Raw genomic sequence first — 26,623 nt, 5'->3', positions numbered from 1 at the left:
TTTTCTGATCAACCTAAACTATCACAGGTCCCTCTGTCCCCATTACTCTCTATGATGCACACTGTTCATACCCCTTCTTTGCACTTATCATGACCTACAGTTATAGGAACATTTGTTGGTTGCTTTTATTATATGACTTTCCATTGAGTATGAGCTTCATGTGGCCAAGGGCCAAGTTACCTGGTTTATTTTTGCATTCCCAGGACCCAGAGCCTGGCACATAGTACATACTCAATAATATAAATGAATAAATGACTTTCTTAGCTTTTATCAACATGCTTTTTTCCCACTACTTTTCTATGTCATATAGCATTTCCCTGTTAACATGTGATGCCAGTTTCTGATATGCTTATACCTGCTCTCTCTCTTAGTTACCTCCCTTAATTCATGTATAACGTTCCTTATACTCCTGAATATCAGAACTTTCTCCTTCAATTTGCTTTATTCATCATACTTCCTTCCTCTCATTCTTTTTGTTGGCCAGTGGCCATGATCTGATCTGTTCTAGGACATTATTATCCAGCTGATTCCAAATCTTACAATTAGGTTATACCCACAACCAACTTAACAATAGCAGTTATTCAAGAGATGAGATCTGATACCTATAGAAGTAAATACTTCTGTCATTTGACAGACATGACTGAGGGATTTGGGAAATACCCAAATTTCAAGCAAGGCGACCAGGATATAGTTTCAGGAAAACAATGACCAAAGTTATATTCTAACTAATTTCCTTATTCTCTGTCAGAAGAAGAGAAAAAAAAATGTGTATGATTTGTGTATAGCCTAGAAAATAGGGATGCAATGGACAAGAATGTGGAGTGTCTTTCTAGCAATGATCAGAGTAGAGGCAGCAGATCTGAGGAACGGTAATGTCACGATCACTAGAGAAGTGCAGTCTGTTGGGGCCAATAGGTCGATCATAAGCTCTCACTACAATTTGGATGCTCTGAGAGTCAGGCCTGAGGTTTCTCCCTAGAAGTGAAAAACCTGGCACTTTGGCTTAAGGCCAAAATGTCTTCAGTGAGTTTGTTTGATATGAGTCAAGTTACAAAAATTCAATATATTCTGAGTTTACTGAAAACATTTAGTTTCTTGATCGACAAAGCTAAGATCCATACCTTATACCACAGTTCAGGAAAAAAAAAAAAAGAAAAAAAAATGCCCTGGCCTGAGCAGTCAGTAGCCTTGCTTGGACACCACCTCTATGGTGCCTGGCTTTCTTTCTCATTCTCATACAAACCAAGCATAATTTCAGAACATTTTCCATATCTATCACCATCTATCTGTTGGCCATAAAGCACTTGTGTGAGTACGTGATTCCACAGAATGGAGTTAGGTAATACAAGCATTTTTTGGTCACCCAGACAATCAGAGAGAAGACACAAGTCCACAGCTTCAGCAAACACGCTTGTGGGTATGATTCTAGGGTTCCCCTTTTATCCAAAATGAAAAGTTTAGATAATGTCTAGACAAGTTGTTTGGAGGGTCATCAGCTACTTGCAGTGATCAGCACAAGGAACAAGTTCATGAAGGAAGGAGTTACGAAAAATAAAAATTTTCAAACCTGGGATTGATATCTTCCCCACAGTCGGATGTTTCATCTCCATAACGAGGCCATTGTGCAACACCTTAAAATGTAAAAACAGAGAGAAAAATAACTTACAAAGTAAAATTATCTTCAATCTCAAGGAATATGCAAAGCCACCTGTTCAATCCATTGAAGAAAGATATTGTGAAACAGATTTTTTTAAGCATCTTTATTGGAGTATAATTGCTTTACAATGGTGTGTTAGTTGCTGCTGTATAACAAAGTGAATCAGCTCTATGTATACATATATCCCCATATCCCCTCCCTCTTGCGTCTCCCTCCCACCCTCCCTATCCCGCCCCTCTGGGTGCTCACAAAGCACCGAGCTGATCTCTCTGTGCTATGCGGCTGCTTCCCACTAGCTACCTATTTTTCATTTGGTAGTGTATATATGTCCATGCCACTCTCTCACTTGAAATGTTACTTTGAAAGTAAATATTTGAGGTTAAAATGTTTCCATCTTATATGAAACCCAGTGAAGCCAAAAAGAATTAGAAGACTCAGGGCTAGCAAACTTGACTTTTATAAAGTCTTCCCACCCTTAAAAATATTATTTGCTCCTAAATATAGGGTATGAGTTCCCCCCTTTCATCTATGCTTGATCCTCTGAATATTAAAGCTCAGCCTTCTCCTGCATGACCTCATAGCAGGATGGGGCCAAGGTCAACTGCAGAAGGACAGGATGGGAGGAACCAGGAACTGGAACAGAAGAGCCCTGGAAGTTTATTCAGCGGAAGGGATGGGGAGTCAGTCCAGTTTGAAAGGTGAATCAGAGTATCCAGAAGGCCCAGTGACTGTGGGAAGTAGACAGATCAGAGCTGCTGTGACAAGCAATGAGCAGAGACAGCTGACAGGGAGTACAGCGTAGGAGCAGGTCAGAGGCCTGAGCAGGAGACTGAAACCAGAGATGTTCCCAGTGGTAACAAGACCTTACTCATAAGACTAGCTTTCATAACTAGGACTCCACTACCCTGGAGTCAGGGGGATGGAGACAACTGAGAAAACAAAAAGCCAGGAACCCCATCCTAGAGGGCTGATTCGATCTCATGCATTGGACCAAGGTAGGTATTTGGTGTCCCATCAAGAACACAAGGTAGACTTCACCTCGGGGTTAAGACTCAAGGCAGTTACTAGGACAGGGACATTCTAGCAGAGCCCAACCAACAGAAATGTGACTTGATGCTGAATTGCTCGGCTACTGAAACAGAGCTACTGAAATCCTTGGCACTGGAGTTTAAATCCTTTAAACTACATAAATCCTTGGCTGTAGTTTTTCCCAGGGGGTGGGCAGGAAAAGAAAATCTGCCAGAGATCAAGTACCCTCCAGCTGTAGGTAAAGGATGAGATGAGGGTATGGAACTAGATTCTAGAACATAAAACATGAATTACTGGAGGCAAAATGTCTGTCATACACAAAGGGAAATGCTTCAGAGTTGTCTTCTTTTGTTAGTTTAGTTTTTAACAACGGGAGGCTACCTGAGTATACTGTCTCAAAGAACCCCCAAATTCAGTGTTTTATTACTATTACTGGATCTTCAGTGAGACACATATAGGTGACTTACATATGAACAGTGCTTCACCTGTACTATCTACCAAATGCAGAGCTTCTCTCTTCCCGTTCCATACAAAGAAGTATTTCAGTGGCCCAGAGAACTTGTGGACCACAATTTCATGCTAATACCCCAAAGAGTAGCAGCAGTAATGGTTCTCTAGCATTTGGAGCCTCAGGTAAAAGCAAGATCTGCACATGCCTATCCTATCATAATCTTGCCACAGAGCAAAAGAGCATGAAATAAATAAACCAATAAAAATGTTTTCTCACTTGGAATACTCAGGGAGAGAGGACAGATTTCTTGGCTTTTATCCATTTCTGGTGAGCTTCTTGATGACGTTATGGAATAAGCCATCCATACGACAACCTCCTGGATGACTTTTTAAGGTTAGAACTGTAACTCTGCTATGGCTAAATATCCTGGCTTCCACTGTTTTCTTTGGGCACGGTCACCACTTTGGGGGCAATGCTCTTTACACGACCACGTCAAATCTCCCCATTATGGGTGATGCCACACCATAAGGAGATCTTTCCAGGGATGCCTTGCCTTTCTTTTGGAATTGCCAGTTTTGCACCCAAGAGCTGGCCAGAGAAAATTCTTGCCGGCGTTTGAGCTGTGCTATAATTTAATTCTGGTGTGCCTCATTCTCAGCACCCGCCCAGCACAGCCTCCTCCTTCGTGGGGGTGAGGGCTAAAAGCCAACGCGAGGTGCTAAATCTCAGTTCTACTGAGGACAGGAACAAAAATACCACGCTAAATTTCACTGGAAACAATTATCTGCACACTGAATCATTCTTCTCTTCTCGTATCTCTGTTGCCCTCCTGACTACCTCTTTGTAATAACGCTGCAGTACTACTCACAAAAGACAAAAGTGAGTGTGTTCTCAGCTAAATATAACTTAACTGATAGTGTTAAAATTAATTAACGCTGAATTTTAATCATGTAGCAAACGTTAAGTGTCAAACGTGAAGGGGTAGTTGTTAAAGGTCAAGGGACATACGTCAAAGTTTGTAAAGCAAAAGCTAGCAGTTGATTGAAGTTTTTCATGGAAGCAGCTTAAGGAGCGCAGTTCCTTCAGCCCTAACCCTCACTGCTGTCTATAGGTGATATTTCCAATATGAAACTTTCTTATCTAACTGGATCAATTCCTTTGCATTGACAATTGTTCAGTTTTAAGCAGAAATGCAAATTCTTCTTACGCTCGAAAGGAAGGTAACTGCAGCCTCTCATTTGCTGTAGTATTTTATACAATTATGAGGCAAATGGGCTAGTCTGAGCTCCCATCTTCAGAAAGAATTGACTTATCTCCCTGCTTGGTTGCCACCCACCTTTTTCTGTGAAGTCTGAGGTCCATCAAATTCCATTGGCTTTCTTCATGAATCAGGTCAGATTATCTCAGAACTACTGAGGCTGTGGCACTGCTGCCCCTGGAAACCCTGCCTGATGACTCGGAACCTTGGGAAACTCTCCAGCCTTGTTTGTGGGGCAAGTCCTGCTCTGCTTCATAACGTATTCAAGAATCTCAGAACCCAGGCAGTCAGTCTGTCTGGATTTTCACATAACTCTCTCCCGCTGCACTTCAGGCCTGTGTCGCATCCTGACTTCACGGGAAATGCAGGAACTGCCACTTGTCACCATTTGTATGACATTTCTTTGGGAATAGTTACTAAATGTTTCCTTTTCCTTTTCTCATCCAGGTGCAGTGCTCCATTCTCTACTACCTTAACCAAGAAATTCAAATGTAAAGTGCTTCTTTTTCTGACCATTAACAGCAGAATGGGGACCTCAGGCTTAGGGACCTCAAACTGCCATTTTCCTTGAAGGAAATTTCATGCCTGGAACCGCAGTCTGGCCATTCAGGATAGTCTTTGTTTCATAATTAGTTATTTTAAAATAAGGCAAGGGCCCTCCCAAGAACTCCGATGTGGACTTTGTCCTTCTCTTACTTATTTTATCCTCCTTCGGTCTTTCATGGATCGGTAGCTCTTCTAACTTTCATTTCTTCTTGAAATTTCAAAAGCCTATTCTTGACAAGAATAGAATTGTAGACACTTCACCCATCTTTCTAGCAAAGTATCAGGCCTATTTAAAATAAGGTCTCTCTTCTTCAAGAGTTTAACAGATTGACAGCCTAATGACAGAGTCAAATGGTAATGTATTAATGATGGGGGGGAAGAGAAAAATGTATACCTTAAAGCAATGTGGGAAATAAAATTTTAAGTGGAAGTGAGAAAGTCTTTTTATAAAATCCTATGGCAGGAATGGCAGCAAAAAGTCTGTAATACAGCAGTAGCAAGAAAAAAAAAGTTGAAAAAAACAAAAATCAATACTAACTATATAAGCAGTGAAAACCTCTACGGAAAGCAAGAGATCTGAGTCCAGAGTAGAATTAGCAAGCCATATTCAAATAAAAAGAGTGCTAGCATTAAAAGATGGACACAAATAATATGGGTGAAGACCTTATCAAAAATAAGGGGGGCTTCCCTGGTGGTGCAATGGTTAGGAATCCGCCTGCCAGTGCAGGGGACACAGGTTCCATCCCTGGTCCAGGGAGATCCCACATGCCGCGGAGCAACTAAGCCCATGCACCACAACTACTGAGCCTGCGCTCTAGAGCCCGCGCGCCACAACTACTGAGCCCGTACACCACAACAACTGAAGCCCGCGTGCTCTAGGGCCCATGTTCTGCAACAAGAGAAGCCACCACAAGTGAGAAGCCCGCGCACCACAATGAAGAGTAAGCCCGCACTCGCCACAACTAGAGAAAGCCCACGTGCAGCAACAAAGACCCAACATGCCAAAAAAAAATCAATGTAATACCCTCAATGACATTAACAATGATGCACAAAAGATAATCGATCTATCCATTCACTATGAATAGAGACATGACCTATCAATTCAATTTGACAAACATCATAGAGCACCTACATACTAGACGATATGGAAGGGCTGAGACTAAAAAAGATGAATGAACTGGCATTCAAAGTGCCTATAATTGGAAGGTAGGCAATGAGACTTGAGCCAATTTTTATAACAGTGTACGTTCCATAATGAAGGAGTAATATCCAATGAGCAAAAAGTAAGTAACTCTGTCTACCTTGGAAGGAAGCTGAGGTTGTAGGTCAAGGAGGTCAGTAAAAGTCACAGAAGAAGATATTGAAATAAAACATGAGGTTGACAATTACAATGATAAGAATAATAATGGCAGCTATTGCTCAACAAAACTCCTTAAGGGTCAGGCATTGTGTTAGGAGCTAAAAGTTACCTCTTAGTGAGAGGATTAACTAGACTAGGTAGAATTACTATCACCTGCATTTCCACTGATAAAGTGATGGAAGCCTAAAGAGGGTAAATACTTGCCCAAGGTTTCATAATTAATAAGTGGCTGACCTTGGATTATAATTTAGGTGTATCTGATCCTAAACTCTTAGCTAGCTGGACACATAGTAAAAGAAAAAAATAGACGCGCATAATTTGATTTACCATTAAAATAACTAGCTGATGTGGTCAATTCTGTAAAACAAATCAGTCAGTTCATTGCAGGGAGGGGAAAGGTAATCCGCCAAACGGCTGGCTTTGCACCATGCAGCCCAATTAATTAATGAACTGAACTGTTCCCTTCTAGGTAGCCAAGGATAGTCTGGCTCCCACAGAAATAAAGGCTGTGGAAAGAGGAAGGATTTTGGTCCCAGCCTAGTGCAGATGTTGAAGGGGACAGACCTAGAGGGTGACCTTGGGCAAGACACAAGTTCTCTGAGGCTCAGAACCCTCCTCAGTCAAAAGGGGGCAATGATACCTGTATCTCAGGCATTTGTAAGGATTAAGTGAGATGAGGAGTGTAGAGCAGTGAGCATGGTGCCTTGGACAGAGTAAGCTCAAAATAAATGGCAACTGTTTATCATTATTGATAGACTAGGTTAAACTCTGGCTCCACCAAGGATGAGCTGTGTGGCTTTGGGGTACATTCACTCATGCAACAAACAAACGTTAAATGTATTCACGGTCATGAATAATAATAAGTATTAAATGCATATTAATGTGCTGGACATTGTTAAGTGCTAAGGATAAACTGGGTCACAGAACAAGCAAGGTCCTTGCCCTCAAAAAGCTTATAAGCCTGTAAGGGAGACTTCTGAATTAAATGATACACACTGGTCTATTATTATTATATAATATCTGTTTAGTTCTCTGTTATATTTCCAGTGCCTTGAACATTATCTGGCACTAACTGGTAGATGCTCAACAGTATTTTATAGGATCTATTGAATTAAATTTATTTATTTATTTGTTTGTTTGTTTAATTAAGTAGCAAGTAGCTCCTCCTGGTTTCTTCATTATATGGGTGGAGGAGTGGTAGGGAGTTCTCTGTTTTAAGCTTTTAATAAATACCTAAAGTTCTCTAGACACAGAACTATTTTACTGGGTTTCCAAAACATGTTCACTTTTAAGAACTTAGTTATTAAGTCCCATTGTTGCCCTGCAATTCCCTCAGTTTCCTAAAGCTTTCCAGGTGATCTTGAATCTGTCCTAGATACTGCACATTCCAGAGGCCATGCTGAAGAAGCTCTGCAAGGATCATGGCCATTAACCATGAAGAAAACCCAGAAAGGGTGACCTATGAATTCAGCAGAAACAACGGGCACGCACATTATACATGTACAGTCAATCTGCCACACTGAAGACAATAATCATAGCGTTCTAATTCGTTGGGAAAACTCAGAAAACCATTTTCAAAATATGCAATAGTAGGCTCCCCTGGTGGCACAGTGGTTGAGAGTCTGCCTGCCGATGCAGGGGACACGGGTTCGTGCCGTGGTCCGGAGGATCCCACATGCCATGGAGCGGCTGAGCCCGTGAGCCATGGCCGCTGAGCCTGCGTGTCCACAGCCTGTGCTCCGCAACAGGAGAGGCCACAACAGTGAGAGGCCCGCGTACCGCAAAAAACAAAAAACAAACAAACAAAAAAAAGCAATAGTATCTTAGGAAGCAAAAGAAGCACTGGAGTAATCTCATTTATTGTATAGTATATTTTATCAATGTAGTCATTCCTTTAGCTCAACAGAAAATAACCTTGGAATAATACTTGAAAAGTTACGTAATCAAAGGCATAACTTACAATTAACCAGTTAAAAGTTAATTCAACTGTTACTGAAAACTATGACTACAAAAAATGCAAAAATAACATATAAATTCATTAAAGAATTGACATGTAATCTCCTAACTTTACTTACATAATGGAAATCAGATTTAAATGCTGACATTTTCGGTTTTCTTATTTCTTTTGAAACAACTACTGTAACCTTTTTGCTGGTGCTAATAATGCACACGACTCAGACTTTTCCTTCTTTTCTCTAATTAAAAATATGAATACTAATCATCCAAAGAGGTATTATAACATATATTATTGTTGGAGTGCCAACAAAATGAACACCCATGCACCCAACACCCAGCTTCAGAAACAGAACATCACCAAAATGTTTAAAGCCCCAAGTTTGTCCCAGTCCCTCCCTCCTCTATCACCAAATAATCACTCTCCTAAATTTTTTATCATTTCCTTACTTTTTAAATATTTGTACTCCATATTCATTTTCTCGAACAATTTAGTGCTTGTTTCCACCTATTTATAACATGTATATCAGTGAAATCCTGAGTGTGTATTCTTCTCTGATTTGCTTTTTCTCTTAACATTGTTAGTGAGATTCATCTATTTTGAAGCTTGTGGCCATGGAACAATTATGGCCATTAATGTAAAGTATACTATTATACAAATGTATCGTAATGTATTAATTCATTCTGCTCTTACGCTGTTTCCAGTTATTTCACCATGCAAGCAATGCTGTTATTAACCCATCTCTTCATGCAACATATACCTAGAGCTAGAATGGCAAAGACTTAGAGCACATGCATCTCAACTTGTTAGGTAATTTCAACTTATTTTTCTAATTGGTTTACCAACCATTCCCACCAGCAATGAATATTATTTTCAGTTGCTTTACATCCTTAGCAAAACTTGATATCATCAGAGTGCCAGTCTAATCACTGTGAAATGTTACCTTATTGAGGCTTTAGAGTGTATTTTCTGTTTTTTTTTTTTCGCGGTACGTGGGCCTCTCACTGTTGTGGCCTCTCCCGTTGCGGAGCACAGGCTCCGGATGGGCAGGCCCAGCGGCCATGGCTCACGGGCCCAGCTGCTCCGTGGCATGTGGGATCTTCCCGGACCGGGGCACGAACCCGTGTCCCCCTGCATCGGCAGGCGGACTCTCAACCACTGCACCACCAGGGAAGCCCTAGATTGTATTTTCTTGATTACCAATAAGGTTGAGTATATTTTCCCTGCTTAATAGCTATTTATATTTCTTCAGTGAAACACTTGTTCAAGTCATTTGCATGTTTTTCTATTGGCTTAATTATTTTTTTCTCATTTATTCATAGAGTTCTTTACATATTCCAGTTATGAATCCCTCATTGGAACATAAATTGAAAATATTACGGCTTTATTTCTCACTCACTTGCTGATGAAAGAAATCAAAGAGGACTTAAATAAATGGAGAAGCGTACCATGTTCTTGGACTGGAAAACTCAAGACAGTAAAGATGTCAGTTCTCCTCAGATTTATCTATAGGTTTACGCAATTCTTACCAAAATCCCAGCAAAGTTTTTTGTGTATATAAAGAAGCTTATTCTAAAATTTATTTGGAAAGACACAGGACCCAGAATAGCTTAAATAAGAATAAAGTGAAAGGGGGGGCTTCCCTCGTGGCGCAGTGGTTGGGAGTCCGCCTGCCGATGCAGGGGACACGGGTTCGTGCCCCGGTCCAGGAGGATCCTACATGTCGTGGAGCGGCTGGGCCCGTGAGCCATGGCCGCTGAGCCTGCGTGTCCAGAGCCTGTGCTCCGTAATGGGAGAGGCCACAGCAGTGAGAGGCCAGCGTACCGCAAAAAAAAAAAACACCAAAACAAACAAACAAACAAAAAAAGTGAAAGGGAATTAGTCTACCTGATATTAAAGTATACTATATAGTTGCTATATACTTTAAGAGAGTATGGTATTGGCAGAGGGATGAACACATAAATCAATGGAACAGAATAGATGTCAGACATATATCCACACAAATATGCCCAAATAATGCCTGACAAAGGTGTAAAGGAAGAAGGATAGACTCCTCAACAAGTGGTATTGGAACAATTAGGAAGAAAAAAAACAAAAAAACACCCCAACCTAAATCTCATCTCATAACTCATACAAAAGTTAACTCAAAGTGGATCATGGACTTCACTGAATAATTTAAAACTATAAAATTTAGAAAGGAATCTTTGGTATTGCTCTACAAAAGATCATGTTAAGGGGATGAAAAAAGCTAAGACTAGGAGAAATATTTGCAAGCAATATATCTGATAAAGGACTAATATCTGGTATATATATAAAGAATTCTTACAACTTAAGAGTAAAAAGCAATCTAATTAGAAGACAGGCAAAAGACATAAACAGACATTTCACTAAAGAGGCTATACTGATGGTAAATAAGCACATGAAAAGATGTTCAATATCATTAACCATTAGAGAGTTGCAAACTAAAAGCACAAGGAGATATGACTATACATCTATCAGAATGGCCACGATTTTTTAAAGTGACAGCAAATATTGGCAAAGAGAAACTGGATCACTCATACATTTCTGGAGAGAATGTAAAATGGGATAGCCTTTGTGGAAAACAGCTTGGCAGTTTTTTAAAAAGTAAACGTGCAGCTGCATACGACCCAGCAGTTGCATTCCTGAGCATTTCTCCTTGATAAAGCCAAAGTTATGTTCATACAAAAAACTGCACTTCAATGTTCATAGAGCTTTATTTGTAATAGCCAAAAATCGGAAACAACACAGATGTCCTTCAACCAGTGAATCATTAAACCAACTGCGGTACATCCATAGTATGAAATACTCGCAGACGATGAAAAGGAACAGACTATTGACTCATAAAGCAACCTGTATGAATCTTGAGGGAATTATGCTGAGTGAAAATGGCCAGCCCCCAAGGGTTACACAGTATATAATTCCATTTACATAGCAGTCTTGAAATAATAAAATTCTAGAAATAGAGAAGAGATTAGTGGTCAAGGTTAGAGGAGAGATGGGAGTGGAGGAGAGGAAGGTGGGTGTGGCTTTAAAAAGGCAACAAGAGGGATTCTTGTGATGGAACTGTTCTGTATCTTGACTGTATCAATGTCAATATCCTGGTTGGGATGTTGTAAGATAGTTTTGCAAGATGTTACCCTTCCCAGAACCAGGGTAAAAGGTGCATGAGATCTCTCTGTATTATTTCTTACAACTGCATGAGAATCTACAATTTTCTCAAAATAAAAAGTTTTATTTTCAGATGTTTTAAATTTGGATTTCCATAGTTTGTTTTTTGAAAAACTGAACTGAATTTTGTGTATAACCTGAAAAGGAATTTGATTTCGTTTTTTCCCTTAGAACAATTTTGAGCAGTCCTTTTTTCCTTATGAATCTGCAATACTAGCTCTGTTGCAGATCATTTCTACACATGTTGGGCTCTTTGTCCTGTCCTAAGGGTCTGTTTGTCTGCCCTGCTGCAGACACCACACTGACTAAATCACTGTAGATTTATCGTAAGTACCAGTGTTTCATTTGTCAAGGTTCTCACCCCACCCCTGCCTTATCCTTTGTTTTCAGGGGTTCCTGGCCCTTTACTCTTCTCTATAAATTTTAACGTCAACCTGTCAAGTTCCAGGAAAACCCCATTGGGCAGAAATAATAACCTTACAATGTTACTGTACTCCCCATTAAACATTTACTTTAATAATTTCCATTTATTTAAGTCGTTTTTAATATTTTTATAAAGTATAAGCATTTTTCCATAAAGGATTTACACATTTTTCATTAGCTTTATTCCTAACAAAAACAATCTATTTTAGCTGATACAGTGAAATGAATCGTTTTTTAATAGAAAACTTTGTTTATTGCTAGCATATAGAAATGAAATTAACTTTAAAATTTTGATTTTATATCTGGCAAACACTCCTTTTTTTTTTTTTTTCTTTTTCTTTGGGTGCTTTGGGTCTTCATTACTATGTGCAGGCTTTCTCTAGTTGCTGAGAGCAGGGGCTACTCTTCGTTGCAGTGTGCAGGCTTCTCATTGCGGTGGCTTCTCTTGTTGCGGAGCACGGGCTCTAGGTGCGTAGGCTTCAGTAGTTGCAGCACACGGGCTCAGTAGTTGTGGCACGTGGGCCCTAGAGTGCACGGGCTTCAGTAGTTTTGGCTCACGGGCTCTAGAGCACAGGCTGAGTAGTTGTGGCACACAGGCTTAGCTGCTCTGTGGCACGTGGGATCTTCCCAGACCAGGGATGGAACCCATGTCCCCTGCACTGGCGGGTGGATTCTTAACCACTGCACCACCAGGGAAGTCCTAAACACTCTTATTAATTTGTAGATTCTGTTAGATTTTCTATAAAATTAATTATATTATCTCTGAATAATTATAGTTTTGGTTTTCCGTTCTAATTCTTATAACTTTTATTTGGTTTTTTTATATTGCTGGCTAGGACTTCCAGTAAATTGGTGGAGTCTTAGTAGAAAGCATTTTTATCTTTTTCCCAGTTTTAAAGGAAATACACTTAATGTTTCATCATTATGTTTGCACCAAGTTATTGTAGGCACACTTTATTAGGTTAAGAAATCTATTCCTAGTTTGTTGAAAACTTGTATCATAGATGTTGACTTTCATAAAATTATCTTAATCCATTTATTAAGAGGATCATATAATTTTTCTCCATTAATCTGTTAACATGAGGAATTAACTAATTTTCTAATATTGAACCAAACTTACATTTCAAGAACAAACGAATTTTTGAGCTCTGTTTGCTAAGGTTTTGTTTAAAATTTTCTTGTATCTATTGCCATGAGATTGGCCTGCAATTTTCCTTCCTTGTATTGACCTTAATTTTAGTATCAAGAGTAACTTTAATTCATAAAGGGAGCTACAGTAATCCTCCTTTTCCTATTTTCTGAAAGTGTTTATGCAAGCTTGGAATTAACTGGCCCTTCCTTCAATACCTGGTGGAAACTTACCTACAAACCACCTGGAACTGCTGTTTTATTAGTGAGAATGTTTTTAATTATCAATGTCTTCTTTTAATCATACAGGGCAATTCAAATGTTCTATTTTTTCTTGAATAAGTTTCAATAATACATATTTTGCAAGCAATTTACCACTCCACCAACTTGTCAAATTTACTGTCTTAAAATTGTTTATTACTTGTCATATAATTTTAGAATTCTTATATCTTCCTGGTGAATTGAAATTTGTATTATTATGCAGTTACTTGTTGCAGACTAGTGCATTTTTTATACATCTTTATTGGAGTATAACTGCTTCACAATGCTGTGTTAGTTTCTGTTGTACAACAAAGTGAATCAGCTATATGTGTACATATATCCCCATATCCCCTCCCTCTTGATTCTCCCTCCCACCCTCCCTATCCCACCCCTCTAGGTCATCGTAAAGCACCGAGCTGATCTCCCCGTGCTATACACTGCTTCCCACTAGCTATCTACTTTACATTGGGTAGTGTATATATGGCGATGCTACTCTCACTTTCCCCAGCTTCCCCCCTCACCCCCGCCATGTCCTCAAGTCCATTCTCTACATCTGCATCTTTATTCCTGCCCTGCCACTAGGTTCATCAGTACCACTTTTTTTTTAGATTCCATATAAGTAGTGTTTTAAAGTTATACTAGCTTAATTTTGGTTTCTATTTTCTTCATATGTCATTTTATGCCTATACAGTCAACCTTTCTAAGTTTTAGGTGTGTCTCTTGAAAATAGAAAAATCACAGTCTTTATCTTATTTTTTCTTTGTCTTTTAACTGGAGGATTTCACGCATTTACATGAATTGAGGTTACTAAAATGTTTGGATTCATTTCTAGCATCTTAGTGCCTCCATGTGTCCCACAATTAAAAGAAAAGTCCCATTTTGCCTTGTTTGAGATTTCCCACATTTCCTAGTTTGAAGATATATATCTATACTTTCACTATTCTTTTCCTCTAGAAATTTTAACATGCATATTTAACTGAACAAAACAGAAATTTGACCAACACCAATCCAGTTATCCTCATGCCAAATTACGTGCCAGTTGTTCTTAGATTTTCGCAGTTCCTGGTATGTGTCTCAGTAATTTTTTCACAATGCTCCTAGGCAAAAAAGAAGAATCTTTTGTTTTGTTTATTAAGTGATTGTGTCAAAACAACTTAACACATATTTGTGTCCTAATAACTTAGTAGCCATTTGAAAAAAGCAACAGACATAAATTGAAAGGAAAGGCACGGCACAACTTCTCAGATCTTGGAATAAAATTGAATACTTTCACTCTCATTTCCTGTTTCATATTGATTTTATCTTGGTACTTTTTTTTTCACAGAAACATCCATCCAAAAACGCAGTTTCAAAAAGAAATAATGTAATCAAAAGGAACGTAGTACAATTCAACACTGAAACCATAAACTGCCTTGAGCTAGCATTCCATGCTGTACAATAGATATTGCTGTGTCCCTTAGAAAATGTTAACATCTTCTGGTACCCCTGTGCATTTATGGGGATGCCACAGGTGCCTCAGTATATAGATTGGGAACAACAATTATATGTTATTGTTCAAAATTTGGGTTCTATCTCTTTTTTTAATTCAAAAATTAGACAGTATTAATATTGTTTTCAATGTTTTTAACTTACTTCATGTCTACCAGATTTTTTGCTCATTTTTTTTTTTTTAATCATAGGACTTCCTTCCATGGTTGTGTTCCCTCTTCCTGTAGGATAGTCATTAGAATTTCCATAGTCATCTGTTTATAGTAAATTCCCTTGGTTTTTATCTTCTTAGAAGTTACATTATTTTGCTCTCATTCTGAAAGATAGCTCTACTGGTTACACATTTCTAAGCTGATGGTTCTTTTCTTTTGACACCTTGATGATATTATTCCACAGTCACGTGGTTTTCATCATTGTTTCAAGAAGTAGGCTGTTGGGGCTTCCCTGGTGGCACAGTGGTTGAGAGTCCGCCTGCCGAAGCAGGGGACACGGGTTCATGCCCCGGTCCGGGAAGATCCCACATGCCGCGGAGCGGCTGGGCCTGTGAGCCATGGCCGCTGGGCCTGCGTGTCTGGAGCCTGTGCTCCGCAATGGGAGAGGCCACAACAGTGAGAGGCCTGCGTACCGCAAAAACAACAACAACAACAAAAAGAAGTCGGCTGTTGGTCTAATTGCCATTCCTTTGTACGTACAGATCTACCTCGACTTAACGCGGCAGTTATGTCCTGATAAAGTCACCATAAGTCACAAATGCATTTAATACACCTAACCTACCAATCATCACAGCTGAGCCTCGCCTACCTTAAACGTGCTCAGAATGCTTACGTTAGCCTACGGCTGGGCAAAATCTTCTAACATATTGCCAGATTTGTAATACAGGGTTGAATGTTTCATGTAATTTATTGAATACTGAAAGTGAAATACAGAATGGTTGCCTGGGTACAGAATGGTTTTAAGCCTCTTGGTTGTTCACCCTCGAGATCTAGTGGCTGACTGGGAGCTGTTTGCTGCCGCGGCCCTGAATCACAAGAGAGTATCTACTGCTTATCACTGGCCCAAGAAAAGTTCAAAAAGTCAAAATTCAAAGTACATTTTCTATTGAATGCCTATCACTTTCATACCATGATAAATTGAAAAATCTTAAGTCTAACCCTAGTAAGTTGAGAACAAGTCTGTAATCTGGTTCCCCAGCCCCCATCCCCCTCCCGCCATGGCTCTGGGTGATTGAAAAATCTGCTCTATGTTTTTGGTTTTCTACCATCTTTCTAGGCCTCAATTGCTTTTTTATTTCATCTAATTTTTATGTAATCAATTGTGCCTTCAATACTTCATGAATCTGAGGAATTAGGTCTTCAAAAGTTCTGGAAAATTCTCAACTATGATCAAATATTGCCTCTACCTATATACTCTCTATCTTCTCCTGGAACTCCAATCAGATATATATTAGCTAGATATCAGACTTGATCACTCTTATACGTATTCTCTTTTCTTTGTCTCTCTGGGTTGAGTTCTAATTAGCCTATTCATATCTATGTACCAGATCACAAATTCTCTCTTATGCTGTGTCTAATCTACCATTTAATGTGTCTGCTGTTCAGCTATGCTTTATCCAGAGATGATTTGCATTTGTTTCATCCAAGTGAAGCACCAGCAAAATGGGACCACATTAAATTAAACTTCACGCTTATAGATTTAGAGGTCCTGAATGGAATTAATTCCTGCCTTATATGCAGGATGGTAGGTATGTGTCTAAGACATCTCATGAGAGATTTTTTTCTCTCCATCTCTCCTGCAGAAGCCAAAGTCAAACAGGCCAGAATCCCTACTGTTTCCGTCTTCAGTCTTCCACACAGGTTTTAAATTTATTTTGTTGTTGTTGTTCTTTTCACCTAGTTCACCCACTGAGAATGTTGACTTTTGGATGTTCAAGTTTTATTCTGAAATCCAACTCCCCACCTAGTGTGTGATTCAGGATTTCTGTCCTATCCCCATTTCTTATGACCCGGGAAGTTCAAGTTCTAAGCCCATAGGTATCAGTCAGTGTACACTTCCACGCATGTGTGTCTTCTAATGACTTCTGTACCAGCAGGTTTTCTCTGCTCACATATGCCTCCACTTTGACAGAAACAGAGGTTCTTATGATTGTCATCATGTCTTCTCTAAGCTACACTTTTCAGGCTTAATTTGCTACTCCAAACTTTCCTAATATTAATTAGCCTGGGGAATAAGAAAAATAACTATTAAATGAAAGAGAATATAATAGAATCCAGTGAAATATAAAGGTGATCTATGAACTTTAAAGTCAGGATATTAGAAGTCCAGACTTACGTCATGTATTTTTTATTTTTTGGCTGCACCTTGAGGCATGCAGGGATCCTAGTTCCCCGACCAGGGATCGAACTCATGCCCCCTGCAATGGAAGCACGGAGTCTTAACCACTGGACCGCCAGGGAAGTCCCCAGACTTACATCCTCCTTGGCACTGGGACGTTTAATGAAATTATCCCAGAACCAGTTGCTATCAACTTTGGTGAAAGTTGAGAAAGTATTCTTTTCCCTCCAGCACAGGGGCCTGCAAAGCCCTATAAAAGGAACCATTCCAAGAGGTGATCAGCAGGGTGATTGTGTGTGCTGTCTTCACTTAGCATGAACCAAATAATTCCGTCTTTTTTAGGAATTATTCAACTGCCCCTGGGAGAAGTGAGTTTTGATTAGTTCTAAGAACGTGTCAGGAGGCTGTGAATGTATCATCTTTCTTGCTGGATTTAGCCCTCTGCCCCCAGGACACTCTAAAGATGCTCGGCAAAGTTCGGGTGTCCACCCCAGGATGCATCACCTGACCTACTTTATTTAGTGAAATAGTTCTTGATCTTATTCAATATCATGCAAGTAAACAGTTTTCTTATTAATATCCATTAGTCGATCAAGAAATCATCGCTTAAATGTGAATCACTGCCAACCACTCTCCTCTTTCAGAGAGCAAAGTAAGAGAGTGTGAGAAGGGAAAAAGTCAGTTGGATGAAAATATAGCACGACCATAAAAAATTACGTGGGCCCTCTGAGTGGGCAGTGTTTTCTAAGTGACGTGTCAAGGTCAGACGGTGTAAGCAGCATGCGTGTAAAGAAAGGACAGGGGTGAGTGTGAGGACATAGCCCTGCCTACCTCATATGGGGCAATGTGCATGCCCTGTCTCATTTTATCCGTACAGAAGCCGAGTGACATAGGTGTTATTATCTCCATTTCTTAGATGAAGAGACAGACTTGGGAAGGTAAAATGACTTGATTAAGATCATAAATAGAGGGAAAACGTGGCTCACCCATGTCTCTCTGACGGCAGAGCCTACTCTCTTTCTATCAATTATGCTGTCTCTTAAGTGTTCAATACCACTTCCCACTACAGTAAGATTCTAGTGTTCCTGATCTGGGTCCCACACAGATATAAGGGGAAGGAATCATTGGGGGCACCAAATATTCTAAGTGAGTAAGCAATGTGTCATTTCTTCTGTTGGCTTGAGTGCTACCTAGAAGCTCGGGTATAGTAAGATGCAAGTAATATTTTATTGGGGGCTTCCTTTCTGCCTCCTTGATGGTAGTGTGTTGTAAACTCCACTTGGGATCTAGTGATAATAAGACATCTCCTTATTTGGAGTTGTAAAGTGTTCCCTTAGTAAGTCCACCAGAATATGAAGGACAGCAGGGTGTAACAGAGCATCAGCATCTGCTTCCTTAACAATTTCTTCTTTAATAAAGTCATGCGTGCCAAATGTGTTTAAGACTTGTTATCACTCTTTACACAGTATGATATAAGTTTAACCAGGAAAGGTTTTCAGCATCAGGAAACCACAGAGGAAATGATGTGGCACACACGATATCTAAACAGCCACAAAGCAGAACACCAGTTGATAAATGTGATTATCCAGTCCTCTACCATGAGGAAGCAATATCATGTGTTTACTTTATGTCAGACGTTCCAGAGAACCACAGCCACCCAAGAGGCAATCAAGTGACAGTCCTATGGCTCCAGAAAGATCATGGATGCTGCATACCACATCCTCCGTGTACCTGATTCATCAATCACAAAATCAGCTCAGGTTCAGAAGACAACAGAACTGTTATGATAATTAGCATGTCTCTAAGCACAAACCACTAAGGTGGTGGTTCTGAAATTCACTGAATTCTGTGTTTTCATTTTATATTTTGGTTTGGTTTTCACGGGAACTTGTGTTGGTGGGGAAATATCTTGCTTGATGCAGGCGGACGAGCGTTTGCTCTAGGGCAAGAGATTAGGAGAACTATTTTAGGAAGGAGCCTGGATGACTATGGGTGGGGGGATGATATTGATCCGTGTGAGAAGGGCCACTGGTAACTTTGTGGGCAACTGACCCTTGGAATACACCAAGAGATTTTTATCATCCAGAAAGGGCTGAGTCATACATACACACACACACACACACACACACACACACACACACACAATTTTGGCTTGAATTAGCTGGAGTGTGGGATGGAGGGCTAGGGATGGTCATACTCAGAAACTGAAACAGAAGAGACATGAACCCATTCGAGAGTTAGGCCTGAGTCCCTTTTAGACACATTTGTTTTCCCAGCTGACTTTTTGCATCCAGTGGCTCATAATTTCAATCACACATTATCAACCTGCCTTACAGGCACATTTTTCAGCCTGGATAGTCACAGCACTGTCACATCTCAATGGAGCAGCCAGAAAAGTGGTTCTTGCTTCTGCTTTGCTTAACTTGAGTATCATGGGAAACACTGTCTTATAATCCTAGCTGTGTGATCCATCTTCCTATTTATAACCTGGCTTTATCTTTTGGAACTGACACTTGACACTACTATCCCGATTTGGTCATTTTGCTTCTGCTCACAACGAAGACTTTCCTTCAAGCTGAGCCCTGTGGTCAAATACACATCTTGTTTTTAGCCCAGTCATTGAAACAAACCTTATATTGTATGTAGTAGCCACTCAAAGATATAGTCCTAATGCCTGGAACTTGTCAATGTTACCTTATTTGGAAAAAAAGAGTCTTTTCAGATGTGATTAAATGAAAGATTTTAAAATGGCAAAATTACCCTGGATTATCCAGGAGGGCCCCAAATGCTATCACAAGTGTCCTTGTAAGAGAGAGGCAAGAGGAGACAACACCAACACACCTACGAGGAGGTGACAATGTGACCAGAGAGGCTGAAAATGCAGTGAAGTGGCCACAAGCCGAAGAACACCTGGAGCCGCCAGAAGCTGGGAGAGGCAGGGAAGATTCTCCCCTACCGTTGTCAGAGGGCCTGGGCTTTGTGCCAGACACCTTGGACCTAGAACTGTGAAAGAATAAATATCGTGCTTTAAGCCACCCAGTTTGTGGTAATCTGATACAACAGCCCTAAAATACACAGTACCTCTCTCTTGAGTTAATCCAGATACACCGTCAGGAGCTAGAATTCTCAGTTTAGTTCATGCACCCCAATCTGAACATCAAAATTTTGCCTGATCTTTATAAATCTCATTTATAAAGCCAAATGAGACTCAGAGTTTCTACATAAAGGAGACAGGAATATTTTGATCAGCATGCAGCCATGCTTCAATCAACTAGGTGGTATTTGACTGAATTTATTTTCATGAAGGAATACTTTTTAATCCTATTTTTGCACACTTTTGGTACTAGCTTTGTCACTTTCAATAACCTGATAGAAACTTAAACCTACATACTATTTCCACCTCAAATATTTCTTTCTTCCACTTCAGTGATTTGTTTATGCAAATTACCTGACCTCAGGTACAGGTTGGTGCTTTGTGGGGGAATGTGCACCATATAAACGAAGATGCTTATTACCCTCACTATTTTGGGTCATTTGTAGGATGCAGTTGTTTTCTGATGACTTGCAAATATTGACTTTCTCAAGTTTTTCCTCAGTGTATGAAGGCATGATTTGAGATGACTGTATAAGATATTTATAAAGTCTTAGACAGCTTTTGGCACACAGTAAGCCTTAAATACATTTAGCTGTAATTATTATTATTGTTGTTATTATTTTGTTATATAAAGCCTTCTTAATGAAGCTGTCTCCCTTGGGTAACAAACCCATGAATTGGACGTACAGAACAGCATTCTAGTGAAACAGCTATATTCTGAGGTGTCGTATTTTACTTACATAAGGTAAAAAAATATATATATTCAAAGAAGTTGTAAAGCCTCCTTTTTTCCCATAGGTGAGGCCTTCAGGAAACTCCTCTTTTCTTTAAGCTCCATTTAATCCTAAACAAATATACTTAATAGGAGAAAAGCCATGCTAGTTAAACATAAGCAATAAGATACTATATGCCTAAAGCAACAATGAAATACCATATTTTATTGGCAACCTTTGTAAATATGTATATTCTTAAACAAGGAGGTACCTTTCAAGGGTGAAGGGAGACACATAATTTTCACCTTGAAGGTAGAGATCTGAATGTATATATCTTTTTGAGAAGGTTTTAGTCTATATCTATATGAAGAACTTAAAAAAATACACCATTTGACCAAGTAATCCTAATTCTGTGCCTCTGTTCTAAACAAACAGTTTTTTAAAAGGAAAAAAGCCTTACACATAAAAATGTTCACCTCAGCCCATTGTAGCATTATCAAATTGGTAATAACCTAAATCTTCAAATATAGAATAATAAATAACCATACAAATATATAGGCAGCTATTAAAATTATGTTCACAAAATTGTTTAATGACACAGGAAAGTTAAAAATTCAGGATACAAATTTGTATGAAGAGAGTCCCAAATAATAAGGGAAAACAAAGAACGGAAGGAAGTATACCTCACTTATTTTGTACACACGTGTCTAGAACCTCAGCATTCCTAGGGTATGCAAAATTCTCTCTCTGCCTATTGTAAGGAAATATTTCATCTTTATGACTCATGCAGAACTAGATAAAAAGGTTATATTAAATTTACAGTGACACTGTCAAGAATCAAAGTTTGAAAACCTCAGTTCCCACCTGAACAGGATGACTAATTTGGAAGAAACCACACCTATGTGGAAGAATATGGTATTTCTTGCTGAGCCCCAGCACAGCTATCAGATATGAAGGGCATAACTGAATGTTTTCAATGGAATGGTCTGCCTTTGTCAAAGCAGGAGTGTAGGATGAAAAAGAACTCTAAAGGCCCTTGGGACTCACCTAAATGAAAAGTGCTTACGAAAGAGGAGAGCAGTCCAGTGGGCCAGATTCTATTGCTGAAGATGAAGAAGGTTGCCTGGAAAATAGTTTCCAAAATGTTGCAGCTTTATATCCACTGAGACTTTGCATTCTGGGAACGAGATTTTGCATTCAAAAATGAATTCATATCTCTTGGATAAGCCAAAGAATAACTTCCAGGGGACAGCAATAATAAATTTCCTACTAAAGAAATCATGGCATGGAAAAGTATGCTTGCGAAAGGCAAAAAGAATCTCAAAGGTCATGCAATCCTCGTATGGAAAGTTACTGCCTTAGCTAACAGTGAGCAAAGCAGTCACTAACAATAACACGATACCATCCTACTAATCCATTATTCAGTATTTGACAGCCCGCGGGGGCCTCACCTGTTTCTCCAAACCCAATCTACACAGTCAGTGCAGCCCTTCAGTCACACATACTGTTCTGTCTCAAGAGCTTTGCTTAAGCACCTCATCCATCTCTCACCTGCCATGCAAGTGTTGTGCCTTGTTTATATATCATTCTTTGTTTTCTTAGTGCACAGGCTTTTGGCTGTAAGCATTAAACCCTCCCCTGATGATCCAACTTGTTCCTCACATGGAAATGCCTATTCCAAGCAGCACCTGTGTAGTTCATTGTAGCGTGTACCACCATGGTGGTGGCGAGCCAACCCAACACCAAGGTCCTCCAGAAAAAAACCCTGGCAACTCCGCTGGTAGATTACTGCATGGTTGTGGAGCCTCAGCTTCTCTTTTACCCCGCTCTAAAGGTAATCTCACTCCATGAACTGTTATGCTGGAATATAAGATGTTGACTTTTATAGACATCTAAAAAAGAGTTTAGTAACTGGGGCATGCAGATTAGTCTGTATTAGGTAACCACTGCCAGTATTTAATAAGAGCTTACTGTGTGCCACGCATTTTGCATGGATTATTTCCTTTCACTGTCTGTTAGCCCCATTTTACAGACAAAGAAACTGAGGTACAGAGTCTATGTAATTTGTTCATGTCACCCAGCCAGTTTAAATGGCAGAGCTGGGATATGAATTGAGAGCGCCTGGTGCCAGAGCCAAAGCTGCCAACCCCTGTTCTATACTGTCTTCCACTTACTGCCTTCCTGACTATAAAGTTAGCTATTATTTTTCACCAGGAGTTGCTTGCTGCCCCTCTCTGTGAAGTTCTATACTCTCCTTACTCCCTCTGGTGGGTTCCTTGCCTAAAACATTTAGTGCCACAAATCAACACCATCAAAGGGTTTGTGGTAGTAGAAAATGGAGGAAAATCCAGTTTCTCCATGGAAGGAGTCTGGGACTTCCATCAAGAGCACAGCAATTCTGGGAACTAGAGACCTGGATTAAGTCTGTGGAGAAGTAGGATTGTAAGGTAGGTATAAACGATTAATTATAGGATTCAAGCGATTATCTCTAGGAGGGAGCATATCAGCCAAGCGCTAGGACAGAAAGTTCTGGTAAATTCTAAGAGTTAAAAGAGAGAGAAGAAACAAATGGAAAGGTTTGGAAAGGCTGTGGGAAAGGACACGTCTCTACCCCATCGTCTTCCACGCCTCTTAGTGTGTCATACTGGTCACCTACTTAATAGGTAGGATTTTAATCTAGAAGAAAATACTTTTACAAAGAAAAGTCTAAAGAGACTAGATCTTAATTATTCACACCACACACACAAAAAGAAATGATAATTATGTGACATGTTAGAGGTGTTAGCTAACACTACAATGGCAGTCAGAGTGTCATATATAAATGCACCAAATCAACATGTAGTACACTTTAAATAAATGTTATGTCAAATATATTTCAAATAAAAATGAAAATAAATAAAACAAGATCAGATTTTTCTAAAGAAAGAAAAGAAAAAAGTGAGCAAGCAGGAACTCAAAAGATTAAAAATGGGTTAAGACTTCTAAGCTGGTCCCTCTCTACCAGGACAGAAAATGAATTGTATCATTTAGGTATTAGCATTCTAAGAAGAAAGTTTCAGATCATACGTAGCTGTAACAGAATACTCTAAAGAAAGGTCTCCCATTTTTCGATCATCCATTCATTCATTTACTCATTCACTCCTTCATTTACTTAGGCTGAAGTGTGCTCTTGATCAGTGCTTCAAACCCTAGCATGCATAAAATCCCCTGGAGAGCTGGTTTAGAAGATTTACATTTCTGAGACTACCTTCCTAACACGCTCCCAGGTGACGCTGTTGCTGCCAGAATACACCTTGAGTAGAAAAACTCTATATAACTGCATGAGAAGACCACTGGATGTGCACATCCTGGGAGGGGAAACAAGGCCAGGCTGCAGTGACCGGGGGAAACCGGAGCTGGAAGGAGTCCACAACAGCTCCCATCCGAGAAGGCACTGCTCTGGTCAAGCACTTCTCTCAACCACTCTAAGTCCTTTTAGAGTTTTAACAGGGCTGTAAAAATGGGCTACTGGCAAATGCAGCCAAAGGCGTTTTTATCGTGGCAGAATAGATGTTTAAAAGGATTTTCCTTTTGTTTTCTCAAACCTTAAATAAAATGAGTTTGTTAATGTTTTATCTGTTTCCAATTTGTGTTTTTTGTAAATAAAGGATATCGAGTTGATTCCAATAGAAGTCTGGCTTTCATGCATATGAGAGAAACATACATATGTTTTGTATGTATAAATTTTATATATACATATATATACATATACTCTGTATAACATGTCACATGCATAATAAACATATATATTACACATACAATACCTATTCAAATTGCATTGTACTGACTTCAGAGGACAGATTAGTAAACCACTTGCTGTACTTGGATCTCAGATTCCAAGCCATTGCATTCAGCCAGCCCCAGATCTTCTTAATAGGAGAGAGGAAGGACCAAGTATGCCACATAGACACAAATAGGCTCAGATGTGGCAAAAGCCATCTGTGTCATGTCCTCCCACTTGCTAGTGCTCCCATGTGAACAAATCCTCCTTGTATGTTTTGATTTCTCAGGTTAAGAGAACAACATAGTCAATCATGTGCTCATTTTTTTGCCTCACTTGAGAGTTAAGTCTAGCGCTCAAGGGATCTCATCCCAGGCCCTGGCCCTTGGAATAAATATCTTCTCATTTTCTTTGCATGGTGTCTGGTCTTTTTCTTATTTTAATTTTGTTTTGTTGCCCATGTGTTTTGTTACCAACTGCCTTGAATCCTTTAAGGAAATAGACAGGAAATACATAAATATTGATGCATTTGTTGATTCACCAACAGCTGCCAAGTGTCTATTAAGCGATAGGTACTGGGAATGAAGAGGGGGAAGCTCTCCTATCATGAAAATGCAAAGAGAAAATAGACGATTGCAGTGTGTAGTGGTTAAGGGATCGATATCCTCAATGTATGTCTCAAGTAATGGGATATAGTATGTTATTCAATAAAAGGAAAATCAGTTATTATATTATTTGTCTGAAGGAACACGGTCAAATAAATGTAGACTTCCACATGTGAGCTTTTTAGAACTAGAATCCAAGCATCTTTTAGGAACACCTACTTTTCTCTGTCTTCACTGGCATGATAGATCATTGAGCACCATTTTTATAAAGTGCACAAAACTATTAAAATGAATATGCGTATGATCTTTGTAGTTCCCTCTCTGAGCCAAGAAACTTCAAAATGTTGACCTTCTAGGAAAGAGGATTAAACTATCCGTTTGGTCTGTTTGGACCAGTTTCCCAAGTGATAGATGTAAAGTAGTACCTTTCAGGGATTTGCGATTTGTTTTAGGTCAGCTGGAGGAGGCTTTAAAAATGCTAAGAGGATTTTTGATTGTTTTGTTTTGCTTTGTGAGGGCCAACCTAATCACAGCTGGTTTAAGCATGGCCAACTTAATCATTGCTGGTTTAAGCAAGGCTAACCTAATCACCACTGGTTTAAGTGAGGCTAACACCAAAGTCCCCCAGGAACGGACACACTAGCTGTCTCTGTCTGCACTCATCCGCCAGGAATCTTACACGTTTGATTCACATTTGTACTCTGGTGCATTGTTCTCATGCCCAAGCCTGTGCATTCTAGTATGCTGAAAACCGCATGAAGACTTGGATTCACTTTTTCCTTAACTTTCATTTGTCTCATTCATCAGATGAAGGAATCAATAACTAAGTCACTGAGTCTTGCCCATCATTCATTGGCTGTCAATCCAGGAAGAAGCAACTCTATGTGGTTGGTCACTAAGAGTGACATTGTGAGCCCAGGTGTCTCTCCGCTAATGCTACTTGCTGAAATGAAGCCATCATCAAGGTTTATGTACAAAATAAAGGGTGAGCCCTCCCCAAATCTGACTTACTTTCCTCATGAAGTTAATTCCTTGTAAGGAGAAACTCTTGCCTTGGCAGGACAGTTGCACATAGCCTGCGTTCCAGACTCACCAGCTAGCTGTACAAGGGGTGAAACTTCTGTGCCCAGGGTTGTGGGGAACAGCACACTCTCTGGCCCTTTGCCACACCCTGGCCCAGGGCCTTCACAGCATCCATACTACAACTCATCAGATCCAAGAGAGACCTGCAATGATCCTGCCTCCAGAAGGGGACCATGAGCATCTTAAGAAAATGCAGATTCATCAGAGCTCCTTCAGGGCCACTATAGCTGGAGTGGAGAAACGGGTGGTTTTAGAATGGTCATTCCATCTTCTGTCTCTGTAGATGCGACTCC

At 39.7% G+C, this 26,623-nt stretch overlaps 1 protein-coding gene across 3 annotated transcripts in view; it reads right to left on the bottom strand.

Moving 5' to 3' along the window:
• SUGCT (succinyl-CoA:glutarate-CoA transferase) overlaps positions 1-26,623 on the bottom strand; it is a 720,769-nt gene that overhangs the window by 149,358 nt on the left and 544,788 nt on the right. For all 3 annotated transcript variants that reach the window (XM_082631909.1, XM_082631908.1, XM_082631910.1), the window contains exon 13: positions 1,568-1,631. In XM_082631909.1, coding sequence (XP_082488035.1) covers positions 1,568-1,631 — 64 coding nt within the window. The remainder of the gene's footprint in view (positions 1-1,567; positions 1,632-26,623) is intronic.

This window comes from Mesoplodon mirus (genome assembly GCF_964341445.2).
Source record: "Mesoplodon mirus genome assembly, chromosome: 9".
NCBI lineage: Eukaryota > Metazoa > Chordata > Mammalia > Artiodactyla > Ziphiidae > Mesoplodon > Mesoplodon mirus.
Note: the sequence above shows the minus strand (reverse complement) of the source record. Positions and strands in the feature narration are given on the sequence as shown.